The sequence below is a fragment of the Oreochromis niloticus genome, linkage group LG6 (assembly GCF_001858045.2).
Source record: "Oreochromis niloticus isolate F11D_XX linkage group LG6, O_niloticus_UMD_NMBU, whole genome shotgun sequence".
Lineage (NCBI taxonomy): Eukaryota > Metazoa > Chordata > Actinopteri > Cichliformes > Cichlidae > Oreochromis > Oreochromis niloticus.
The window spans coordinates 32,333,685-32,347,148 of record NC_031971.2 but is presented as its reverse complement, the minus strand read 5'-3'; the positions used below and the strand labels follow the sequence as shown (position 1 = coordinate 32,347,148).

Genomic DNA, 13,464 nt, shown 5'->3' with positions numbered 1-13,464 from the left:
AGGTTTCGCAATAAGATGCCCCACAAATGATGTGTGCCAGTAAAAAAAAAAATGTTTGTCCACCAAAAGACAGAGGAGAAGAGCACAGGGATAAACCTGCAGGCCTGACAACAGCAGGTGTATCACTCCGCTGGTTTTCTACTTAGTGATAGTGTTTACGTTGCAAATGTGCCTCTGTGACATTCATTAGTGCCCTCACTGACAAACAAAACAAAACGACTACACAACAGAACAGCTACACAAGACAACACAATACACTAAGTATACACTCCACACTAAACGTCACAAATCTCCCACATCTAAAAACTCTCTCTCTCTCTGTCTGTGAAGGTTCTCAGTCATCCAGGTCATCGTAGTCAAAGGAGTTTGCGAAGAAAAGCGTCTGGACTTCTTTAAGTTGCTTCTTTAAGTTGCATCTGTCCTCTCTGTCCTGTGACAGAGAGGACAGATGGTTTGAAAGAGGAGTGAAAGAAGCCATCTATGTCCACTGTGAGCGACCATCTTTGAACAGAGGCGGTGGTTTACGACACCAACTGTCTGCCATCTATAATCCAGTTTTGAGTTCCCTCCCCAGACGCCTTAACGCCCACTCACATCCTGGGCCATCTGACCTCAGGAATTCACATAACAAGGTGGGGCCAGGTTTCACAATGAGCTCACCCGAAACCCTGGCTGATTAGGTCCCACACCCGCTTTCACACCTTGGCTCATGTGATTAGAGGATCACCAGGGGGTCCTTTGTCCCTCTTTGGGGGGATACTCCCACTGGGTTTAAATCTGGGACTCTCTGCCATTTGACCTTAGAACTGAAGGAGCTTCTCGGATGAGAGGTGAAACGTCTTCAAGCAACTTAAAGAAGTCCAGACGCTTTTCTTCGCAAACTCCTTTGACTCTCTCTCTCTCTCACTCGCTCGCTCTGTCTCGCTGCCGTTACCATCACTCCCAAAACTTTTCCCTCTTCCTAAACAACAAAATCCCACGTGTTGACTTTTTAAAAAAAAATATGTCGACATGGTGCATTTTTCCACCGATAGGAAAGAGGTGGCATTTTTTCCCTTTCTTTACTGTTTTCGCGCTGTCCTTAGAAAACGCTTAAAACCCACACACACAAAAACGTGACGACAGTATTTAGAAAAAAGCATGGCTTATATATTATCATAACTCTGGATTTACTGGCCTGTAATTAAAATTAAAAAACTTTGAAGTCCGAACTTTCAATGTGGGCTGAAATAGAGACTCAGCGTGGTGGAGCGTGTCCGTGGACCACAGAGGGTTAATAACACTCACCTTCCTTCCATTTCCAGAGTGTAACATCCAACCACCTGTGCAAAATCCGAAATTCCGATGGTGTTGTTCAAAATGTGCTCTGGCACAATCATAAGCATCGCTTGTTACTGAAAACATGAAAAAAGCCGGTCCTGCTATGGGCTGAACCATTTGTTAATGGTGCAGGGGGGGAACACTATGCAATATATTCAGTTTTAGCATTTATATTCACTGTTGACTGTAACTACGCTCAAACTGTTAATTCTATCTTATTTTAATAAACAACACTGTCATATGCAAAACTGGGGTGACACTTGGGGTGGCAAGGGATCATTTTAGGGTGGCACTTGCCACCTCATGCCACCCTTCTAGATCCGCCCCTGCAATGCAAGGCTCTTATGTGCATAATTGTATAGTTATTGCCCCACTTTTTCAATTGTTCTGTTACCAAACTGCAGTATTTATGACGTTTTGGTTTTAATTATTTTTAAACAAAGGTACAAGAGCTCTGCAAAAACTTCACCGATAAAACAATCTTTAATTTGAATGCCTATGAATAAGCAGTTTGTCTTCTTTCATCAGCAAGGAGCTTTTGAAGGATTATATATCCTCATTACAGAAAAACATAAATATCCCAAACTTTCCAGACTTCATAAATCTTAACAAGCAAATATATCAGTTGGCAGTGTTTGAGAGATCATCCTATAATATAATTTTCTTTCCCTTTGTCAGGTTGACTGGAGGAATTTCAGGTTCAGGTCCGAAAGCTCGAGCCTCTATGTCTCTATTCCGCAACTCCAGCTACACTGAATCTTATCCAGCAGGTCGGGTCTTCCTCCCAGTGGGTTCACCTCTGTATGTGGGCGTCTCTGTGGAGGACACAGATCCAGTTTTGGCAGCTGTTCTGGAGGACTGCCACGCCACTCACTCACAAAACCCTGATGATCCCACACAATATCCTCTCATCCAGAACAAGTATGTGCATCTCTCCAACCTAACTAATGCTTTGTGAGATACAGTGAAGTGTATGGACCCTGCTGATCTCCTCCCTCCTCTCTCACAGGTGTCCCACTGACCGCCAAAAGGTGTCAATAGTTGAGAGTGGTTCATCCCTCCGAGCTCGTTTCTCTGCTCTGCTCTTCCTGCTCCAGGGTCAATACAGAGACATTTATCTTCACTGCAGCCTCAGCCTGTGCAACCAGAGGAATTACTACTGTGTACCAGTGAGTTCCACATTTCACTTTAGCACTACTCCATAATCCAAAATGGTTTCTCTGGTTTAAATCCTATATCTTTATTCTCATCCTTTTCCCCTTTGTAGTCGTGCACAAGTAGGACACGCCGCTTTGTTTCCAACTCTGCTTCTATGAATCCCGTCACCATTGGACCAATCACTTGTGAGTATGAATAAAAATTTGGATTCAATACTAATGGTTAATGATCTGTCTCAAACCAATAACCGCCATTTCTTCGTTTTTTATTAGGGAATAAGTTGCCTGCATGAACTCATAACATCCAAGTATATCACAAGGACATTCTATGAGGAGATTTTTTTTTTTAATCGTCCTTTCAAATTCATTAAATATTAATATTTAAATATTAAATATTAATAATGTGACATTGTACAATTTAACCAATAATAAAAATCAAGATGCATGTACTTTCTTTTGTATTTGTTTTCTTATTTGTATAAAAATTGTATGAATTATTGAACTATTGTTATTACTATGTTCACAAACATTTTTCTTTATTACTGGGACTCTCTGACCATCTGTTTCAAAAAACACTAGGTTCCTCTCCTAATAACCAAACCCGTTATAACTTTTCACAGCATAAAAGCTGACAAATATGATGAAAAACAACTGCTTGACAAACTGCCATTAAATTTAGTATGTGTCTCAATGGAGGACTTGAATGACTTTGGTTAACTGATAACTTTTCCTCTGGCGTCACCGTGAGGCTGTCATTTGTACTACACGATGAAAATAAGGTCCGTAAGCTTTTGGACAAAGACTGTTTCTGTGATCTGTGATCCTCTGTACACCGATGTGAGTGAAGTGCAGATTCCAGCTTGAATTCAAGAGGTTTTTACAAAAGTACTGCATTAACATCTTGACTTAAAACATATGAGCAAGATAATGAAGAGTTCACGAGTGGTCAAATAAAGATGAGTATGATCCAGAGTATACCACATCACCAGGTAATGTCATGGCCTTAGCATGTATGGTCAAGAATAGAAACAAGTTACTAGTGTTTAGTGATGATGTGACACTTGGTGACGTGTACGCGACTGTACTTTCTGCTCAGATTAAGCAAAGTACTGCAAGAATTTCTCAAGGCAACGAAATAGGATATTCTTCAATAGACACGTCAGTCACCTGATCTGAACCCTAGTAGACCATGGTTTACAGTTACTGAAGAAAGCCTGAAGGCAGAAAGACCCACAAACACGTAACAACTGAAGATGGGCTCAATAAAAGCCTGTTAGAGCATCTCAAAAGGAGGAACCACAGCATTTGGTGATGTCCATGGGTTCTAAACTACAGGCAGTGATTGACCGCAAAGGATCCTCATCCAAGTATTAAAAATTAAAGTTATGTTGGTTTGTCCAGTTAATTTTGAAGTCAAAGCAAATCTTAGCAAAATCCAGACAGATAAGTTATAAAAGACTCACCCACTACACATTTGTTATGAAGCCCAACACCATTTTTACACAGGGCTCTAAACATGCTTTTGGTTTGGCCGTTTTTACCGTGGAAGTCTGTGGGGACCGATTTGTTTTTCAAGCCATCCTGAATTTACAACTACAATTTTTGGCATTTCCATGTTGGCTCAATTTTTAGCCCTCTATTACAATGTAAAACAGTTATCAGATAATAGTTAGACAAAATTTTCATGCAGTGATAATGTTCATGTTATATCACCTTCACAGCGATACAGTACTAACACTAGAACTGTGCTTACCGTTTTAACAGTGTTGAACTAGTCACTTACTAGCCAGTTTGATGTCACCCAATTGTTAGTATGATTAGTTTAGTCCTATTATGAGCACTCGCGGTGAGCATTTTTGCCATTTCCAACTTAGTGATTTGAAAGTTGATATGATGAGCAATGTGTGGATGCTACACCCAGAGAGCTGATCTTGGATAATCCTGTTATACTTTCAGAGTGACCATCATTTGCAATTCAAATAGACTTAATTTTCAATTCAGTATGACTGGAAAGTGTCAATTGAGTTCATAAACTCATTAGGAAAGTGTTTACTGAGGTCACAGATTAAGTGAGGCCTGTACTTCTATTCAAGTCTTTCTGAAACCACAGTCGCCCCCTGGTGGCATTAAAATGAAGGCAAAGGTTAGCACACTTTCACCTTGGCTTGGCTTTTCAGATCTGGAAGTTATGTCCATCTTTCAGATTATTGTGTAGGCACCAAAGTAAAAATCCCTGAATTATGCCCTGCTGTTGCTACACTGGATGCCTCCAACAAAACACTAGATTTGTGTTCAGTGAGTCATTTACCCACACTTATTTTATTTTCACTTATTTTATTGTAAATATGGCTATCACACTGGTGGACGTTAAGTGATGTGATACATGTTGTGGCTGAAGGTCAAAGGATACCCTCTAGATCTGCTCTCTAGGAAACTAATAATAATGGTTAATGTTTTCAGGGGCGTGTCTCCGAGTTTACTTTTTGATTGACGGGTCTAGAGTCCAATCCAGTGCCTCATTGGCACAGCGGGGGCGGGGCGCTGACCAGTGGACGATGTTTCCCCTCTCGGGTTTAGTTTGAAGCCGTTAGGGGTAAATTTCCTCTCGCTCGGTGGTGGCAGTTTATAGAAAACAGCCTTCAACGTGTCTCTACCGACTGCCGTCGCCATGTCTAACAACAATGCCAACAACAACTTAATTATCGCCCAGAGAGCCGTGAAGCAGCTCCGGTTCGAGGCCAGTATCCGGAGGATCAAGGTACGAACGAACCCCTGCTACACTCACACACAAACACGGAAGACTGAGCTGTTCCTGCTGCTGAATGGCGGAGACCGACCGTAGAAGTGACACTGTGTCCGTAGATTCAACAAAGTTGTCCACACAAAGTTACACTTAAGACTCACAGATTGTTTTCTGGTAGTTTAAATCGCAGCTACAAGCGAACAAGTTTCTTCTGCGTTTCAGTTTCTGTTTGTTTTAGAAAGTCGCTATAAAGTGCCAGGAGAAGTGACCCGTTTCTGGAATTTATGACATTTAAACCTCCCTGGGTTGATTATCTTAAGGAGACTGTGAACATAATCTGTCAAAGATAAAGAGCAGACACACCCGTTCGCGTATGGAACTGTTCCTTGCAAATGTTATGCAAAAAAAGGAGGCAGTTAGTCATGTAAATGAAAGAGTGGGTAGTACAAAGGCTTGCAGCAGGCATCACAAGTACTCTGTTTTTGTTTTCAAACCCCCCCCCCCCCCAACACACACACACACACACACACACACACACACACACACACACACACACACGTGTGTCTGGCTCTGCAGGTGTCCCAGGCTGCCGCAGATCTGAAAAACTTCTGTATGCAAAACGCCTCCAAGGATCCTCTCCTGATGGGCGTCCCCTCCAGTGATAATCCCTTCAGACCCCCCAAGTCCTGCTCCCTGTTCTGAGGTAGGCCTGCTTGCTCCTTCATGGAGGCTTCATTTGGTGGGGGGTTTTAAGCTGTATGTTTAATTACACTAGGGTGAAATGCCATCTTTTCGGGTTGTAACTGTGTCATGATGGACATTTTTAGGGGGTTAATACATATATGGGTCACACATAGTTTAAAAAGATGGTATCAAATAATGTAGTGTAAAGCACTTTCCTGGTATTTGATTAAATAAAAAATCACTATGTCTTTGACTGAATTAAACCCTGATTTAATTAATTCCTTTTGTGAAAGTCCAAAACTACTTTGGTAGGTGTCAGACTTTTTTTGTATGTAGGAAAGACCCTAGTTTTGCATATTATTTATTTATTTATGTGGTGTGGTGGTTTATACATTTTTATATATTTATTTTTTGCTTAAACTATAGTTCAAAGGGAAAAATAATTGAATTAAAGGACAAAAAGGAAAATGCATCACAACCAGAGCTATCAAATATAAAAAACACATCATAAACAGAAAATATCAGATGGGTTAGACTCAAGGACAGTTGAATAACCCCTACATAGCTTTACAGAATGCATCATAATGACAGTCAAACATTAAAAAAAAAAACGGTAAAACAAAAAATAAAATAGAGTTTAACAGGTTAGCGAGGTGTGCTGAGCCTCAACTCGAGGCTCAGTGTGACAAAGGTGGCTTTCCTTTTTACCTGGTAAGATCACCATGGTAACTTAACACTGAACACCTCTTATGTGATTAGAGTTGTAGTTTAAAATTGTCAAGCGGTGCGTAGATCCTCCGCTGAAGGAATGCATTTTATACATGTTGAGCTATCTTGCTAACACATCACAAGGAAGCTGTGTGGTAAAGTCACAGCAGCGCAAACTGCATGCATTGCACTGCCACCAGAATTTGCATGTATTCAGTTGGTGACTCCAAAAATGCATAAATGTGTTTCTATGTGTGGCCTTCCTGCAAAGTCTGTTTTACACTGCTTGACCTGAAGCTCACAAGCTAGAGCACCTTTTCAGTCAGTGAACACACAAAAGACTATAAAAGGAAGGAAGAGGAAAATTTAAAATCAAATCTACATTTAACAGACAGTGAGTTTGGCGTCACACGGATGGGAGCGATGTGACCCTGTCTCTTTGAATTTAGAGATTTTTGGCTGAGACTCACACAGAGTGAATTACAAGCCCAAACGTGATGAGTTGAAAGTATGGATGACTTTCAGGGTCTGCTTGGGATTAAAACAGTTTAAACTTTGGTAATATCTCTTAGTTGGAGAAGGCATGACTGTCTAAACAAAGCTCTGAGTCAAACATCACACCCAGATTGTTAGCAGACTCCTAAATGTTGGAGGACCGGTTTCCATGATTGTTTTCCAAGCTACAGGTCAGGTTTGTGGGAATGAACAAAAGGACCTCAGATTTGGAATCACTGAACACTGGACACCGCTAAGACTTGTCTCTATGACGTTATGCTGGATGTCACAAAACTTTTTTTTGTGTTTTGTGACATCCAGCATAACGTCATAGAGACAAGTCTTAGCGGTGTCCAGTGTCGCAACTTTGGGCCTGTGGTTGAAACCCATTTTTTTTCTCCCACAGGTCTGTATATTGTCTTTCATGTTATCAATAAACAGCTTTAATTTTACAGTTTTACTTTACATATGCAAAAAAAAATAACTAAACCGAATTAAAGCTTTAATTACACACATGAAGCACTCGAGCTCTTCATACTAGGACTCACTGAGGTCAGCTGCCTTCAGCCTGCAGCAAAGTTTACCAGAAATCTGATGAAATTAAAGATGGCACGGTAGACAGTGATTTTTATCTGGGAAATTCTGCATGCTCTTCCTGTGCCTGTGTGGGATTTCTGCAAGTAGTCAATCGTCCTGATGACGTGCATGTATTTCGACTGTATTTAATTGATTCTAAATTGGCCTTTAGTTGAAACTAGTCTTTTATTCTGAAGGGTTGTCATCATATAAAACAAACAGGCTGGGGATCAGGTGGTTAGATAAAGGCTGTGAAGGTTTTCATAGTAATTATGATTGTAATTACAATTGTAATTGTTTACAGGCTTTTAGTTGAGAAAAAGAGGCTAGTTGGGCTGGTCGTATTACAGTCTTTTATATGCACATGTGCCCCTATATGTTTGACAGTTCAAATGCTTCTATTGTTAGTAAAAGTGAAGTGAATTGATCTTGCTGTTGAGCACTAACCTCAAACACTAGGGTTGCCCCACCCGGCCTTTGGGGCAAATAGACTATGAACAGGCCTGGGCGACTTTTTTTACTCGCCTAGGCCATTGGGTTACTTTGAACCCTTCAAATGAGTTTTGTATTTACATATAGCTGTGTATCATCAGCATAACAGTGGAAATTAACAGTATATTTACACATCATCTGACCCTATGGAAACAAATGGAAAGAGAATAAAAATAGGAAAAAAACACATTAAGTTCTGTTTTATTTCTTTATCAACACATGTGAGTACATCCATTTAAATGTATACTATCCATCAGTCCTCTTAACAAATTTACCCTGTCATGAGTGGGGCCTATTCTAGCTGTGGACAGGTCACCAGTTTATCACAGGGCTAATGAAAAGGGTAGACAACAATGTCACCGTCACATTCATGCCTGGAGCCAGCCAGTGCAGACACAGAGAGAACATGTAGACTGTACAGGAGAACCCCAGCAAGTCAACGGATTAAAACCCCAAACATTTTCGCTCTGATGGCGCCAGCCACTGCATCATTGTGCTGACCCATTTATTTTAATTACAAACATCCAAAAAAACATCCATAGAACCATTGTTGTTAGAGTGAATTGTTAAATGTTTGTCATTTTTATGCTTACCATCTCTACATTGTTTAACTGTAGGATGAAAGGAATTCCACAGTCCCCTCCCCAGATTCTCGAGGTTCTGGGTGAGGGGCTGTAGTCTTTTATTGTAGATACATCCTATCTGAAAGATCTGTTTCTTGTGTTGTAAGCTTCCTGCTTTTATGACCCTTTTGGTCAGCAGGAGGACACACACACACACACATATACACACACATTCTTACTTACATACAGAAGTTCACACATATACATACAATGCCTTAGAACCATGTGGGCGTTGCTTTGCTGTGTTTTGTGTGAACTGTCTCTCAATAAAAGGCAGCGAGAGGAGGCCATCATCGGGGTCATTTTCGTGGTGAACACAGATGAGGCCTCCCTTGCGCAAGTAATCTATCGAACGCTGTTGCCTTGTTTTTCTTTCATGGGAATAAGTCCTGGATACAGCGGGGTCTGAGTTTAGACCCAACAATTGTTTTATTGAAATGTTATCATTTGCCACCATATTTTTCTCAACTAAATTAAAGTGCAGTTTTTTTTAATTCAAACATCTCGTACCGTTAAAATTATTGATGTTTTACACAAATAGCAATGTCGGCATTGCTTTTCCCACAGTTTCTCCAGCACTAAGAATGTAAACCCAGTACAGCCATATTAGAGTTTTCACTTGTCTGTTAAGGTTGGGTGGAGTTTTCCAGGAAATTACATCAGGTTACCAAGCTGCATGCACTACTAAGAGCACATGAAATACTTTTACTTCTCACCACAGGAAAAGGCCAAGTGTTGATAATACTTGTAATGATGCCCCTATTTTATTTACGTGTTCCAGGAAGGCTACAGTATGAACCACCCAGAACTTTACTCCCACTGTTACTCTGTCATTATTTCTAATGATTTTTTGGTATCTACACAAAGCATGTAAAGCATTCAGTAATATCATTGCACTTCCAAGCTTCTCATACCGAAACCTAATTCTAACTTTAAACCTAAAAACTTTAAAACATTGATGGAGTATTTCCCTGTTAAATATGCAAATTAGTTAAGTCACTAATTTCAATAGAAAATTTAAAACCAAAAGTGCTTTTCAGTGGAGGCAAATGGACTGTGAAGTATGCAAAAATGTACAGAATCGACAATGACAACATTGAAAAAGTTGTACAAAATACCAAAAACCAAACTTATAACCACAAAATAAGAAAATTACATAGACATGATATAACTAATAAAAGACAAAATATAGAAAAAGAGGAAAGAAAAGTAAAAGGTAGAATAGTAAAATAATAAGTAAAAAAAAAATTTAATATTTTATTAAAACTAATTAAAATAAAAAGTAGAAAAAACAGATAAATGTATAACAGAATAAATAAAGAGATAAACACAGAATACAGTACTTGAAGTGTTGCTTCATTTGTTTCTTAAAGCTTGCTTTATTGTGTGTTTTAGCAATCAGAACAAGTGTTACAACAGTGTGTGTGCTTTTGTGTTACACAAAAGGAAGCAATTGACAAAAACTTGTGTTTTTGTGTTATTTCTGACATTTTGAAAAACAAATGTGCTTTAAGCAAAACACTGATAAGAACAAAATATTATATCAAAGTACTCGTGTTTTTCTTTTGGCTTGGGCTAAAATGTATTCCACTAAGCCGCAAAAACCCTAATGTTGTCTGGCATGGTCAGATGTGCACATGTTTGAGAGCTGAATGTGAGTTGATTATACAAACGATTAGGAATTTTCCTGACCTTAATGTTTCCGAGAAAAACCAACAGTGGTGTTGTCATTGCTCTCCTCCTCTGTGATCTTTCTGTTATCTGGCTTCACTTACCCTAACATCATCAGTCAGGCTGAGAGGTCACATGGAGCGTGTTGACACGGAAGATCACAAACACAAATAAGTCTGTTTAGCAGCAGAGTGGCTGATTTTGCAAGGATAAAACTGTGATATTAGAAAAATATGAAGAGGTTACATACATAATACAAACTGAAGGCAACACAGCAACTGCAAAGAGAGCAGCTGAGTGTGTCCACTTGTTTAGTACTTTGTTTAAGCACTTTTGTAAGTAAGACCAGAATAGACCTACTTTGTTAATAAAGACTGGCCTATTTGAAATCAAAAAGGAAAGCTGGCAGTAAAACAAAACATGACTGTGTAAATAAGTCAACAGTATATCATTACACATAACATGTTATTAAGACTCGGTAAGAGAATCTGACAGATTATAATAGTTGTTGTTTTAGTTCATCCTTTCAGCTGCAGCCAGAGTAAAGAATAAAACATACAAATCAGTGCTCTGGTTTAGGAGTGAACATTAAGGCTTTTAGACCAATGAAATGTTTTTCAAATAGTTTTCAGCCAACAGGGGGGAAAAAATTAAGAAATAAAGATGGGTCTACGAATATTTATTGTATGTATGTATTTATTATTGATGCTCATTAGAGAAAGACAAAAGACTTTAGATGATAATTAAATAAACTTTAGGTCCTCCTGCTGTCCACACACTGAGGTCTGAGGAATATTCTAGGAATGCTGAAGCTATTCTCCGTAGAGCTGGTTGGTCAGTAGGCAGTGATTTCATACCTTTTTTATCTCAAATCTCAAACATGCACTCCTCTGGAGCAGGTTTATTCTGCAGGATAAGTTACCATGGCGATTTACCTTGGTACGAAGTGAACCACCTTCATAACACAAACTCAGTGTTTTAGCATGCATGTAAATCATTAGATGCCATCACGTGTTTTGTTGATTTAATGATTCTTGTCATTTTGGCCTATAGCTTAACTCTTTTTCCATGTTTCTGTTTTTCTGTGTGTAGCGCAAGGAGACGCGGAGGATTTCTGGATCTGTTCTTTGAAGGCTTTCTTCACTTCTAGTTGTTGCCGCTGTAGATCTCTTGGGATGATGCAGCTCCTCTTGGGATGATGCACACAGGGGTCGGGGGTTATGGGATTTGGGAGAGGGGAGGAGGGATTATGGGGGGCAATTATTCCACTTGTTTGCCAAACTAATGGTATCATAACTCCAATCTGTTACATAAAAGCAGGTCTAAACTCTACATGTTTTAAAAAAAAAAAAAAAAAAAAAAGAGTTGTTCCTCACACTAACTTGACTAATGATTAAGCCGTTCTGGGTTTACCTAGTACTTAACATGTACACTCTCCATTTACTGACTGAACAGTGTCTCTTTCCAGTCAGTGAAATTCAGCCCATGTTTAACGGCCAGTGCAAGTGTAACTTCCTCTTGTATTCTGCGTAACACGTGGAAGTACAATCAATCATTAATTTAAAGCAGGTGCTGCTCAGCAATAGGAACATGTTGTTATCCACGCTAAGTGTGTCATTATAAAGCACACACATTACCGTAACACTACAGACACAGGACTAATTCCATATGTGGCCAAAAGAAACTGCTCATGCATTTGTGATTATGTAAAAGGTGTTTCTAATAATCTGATTTACAACACACTTAACCTCTCCCTTTAGGGCATGTGATTGTTCATTAACATTTTGTCCCGCTGTTTTCTGTATGTATTTAAGAGCCTATTAGAGTTGCTTTTACTTCCCCGTATCTGTACCTGTTTTTAATTTAAAAACCCATTATGGCCTTACACTATTTGGATAGTGGCAGAAATTGAATGTACATCACATTAGAAACAAGTGTTCATATTTCTGATAATGTTTGTATTTAATGAATCCACCTCAATGACTTGTTGCATTAGTTGTTTTCCACACTGGAATCATTTTACTATCAACCAAAACCTTCACTGCTGTTAGTCTGTATCTTTATAAACGTTGCTTTTGTGAGAAGCCTTTAAAAAATAAATTAAATCACTTTTTTTTTTTTTTTGAACACTGATGAAAATCTGTATGCTATTTTTTTTAAGGAAATGTTCATCCTTTGCACAGATGGCATAAGAAAATGATTATTATGACGCCTCACTTTTTTGTTTGACTTATGTTACGACTCGCACATTAGTAGGTCAGAAGGTTCAGTCTCAGGTGTTTTATAGTCAAAGTGAAAAGACTGAAGGATATGCAAACATCAACATTTTCCAGATCATATATTGTGTAAAGTGCATCTGATGAACAGAGAACTGCATCAAGTGTGATGCTCAAAAGTTTGATGTCATTTTGAAACGTGGTTTCACGTTTTTAATCTGATATTATAGCCATCTGAACAGCTGAATATGAAATCAATCATTTATAATCTTTAAATGAATATTTAGATAGGCATGCACTGACCCAGTTCCAGTGACCATCTCTCTTGTATTCAAGTGGCATGTTTCTAAGTGAACCCAAACTTTTGTGCACTTGTAAGCGTCTGCCCACATGTCATAAATCTCCAGGATCTCACCAGCATCAATATGTCACCTCTAAATCAAGACAAATATACTGATAACAGCAGTGTCTGCATTAAAAAAAACAATAAAATAAATGTTGATAATATGTGCTGCGTTTGTTCCATTCATGCATTTGAAAACAAAATACAGCAGCAAGCTCAAACTCACGGGACGGGTGACGAACACTGTGACTTACAGCAGTTTCACACGGCAAAGACGTCTCAAATTATCACTGCTGCTCTTGTTAGAGGAACTGCTTTTAACTTGACATTAAATGGGGAAAAAAACAGGTCTGGATTTCTTTATTGGCAATCAGTCGATATATTACAGATGCATTGCTGAACAAAATTACGAGCACAGAGAAAAAACAAAAAAGGG

The 13,464-nt window shown here is 39.0% G+C and overlaps 2 protein-coding genes across 2 annotated transcripts; both read left to right on the top strand.

Moving 5' to 3' along the window:
• The first annotated feature begins 2,004 nt into the window (after positions 1-2,004).
• On the top strand, positions 2,005-2,798 carry LOC106096532 (pancreatic secretory granule membrane major glycoprotein GP2-like). The gene is made up of 4 exons (XM_013264432.1): positions 2,005-2,241; positions 2,330-2,489; positions 2,588-2,663; positions 2,751-2,798. The coding sequence occupies exons 1-4, from the start codon at positions 2,045-2,047 to the stop codon at positions 2,768-2,770; spliced, it is 453 nt and encodes a 150-aa protein (XP_013119886.1). The 5' UTR covers positions 2,005-2,044; the 3' UTR covers positions 2,771-2,798.
• Positions 2,799-5,000: 2,202 nt separating this feature from the next.
• On the top strand, positions 5,001-13,192 carry si:ch211-286b5.5 (guanine nucleotide-binding protein G(I)/G(S)/G(O) subunit gamma-10). Its single transcript, XM_003455760.4, has 3 exons — positions 5,001-5,235; positions 5,797-5,923; positions 11,562-13,192. The coding sequence occupies exons 1-2, from the start codon at positions 5,146-5,148 to the stop codon at positions 5,920-5,922; spliced, it is 216 nt and encodes a 71-aa protein (XP_003455808.1). The 5' UTR covers positions 5,001-5,145; the 3' UTR covers position 5,923; positions 11,562-13,192.
• Positions 13,193-13,464: the final 272 nt, after the last annotated feature.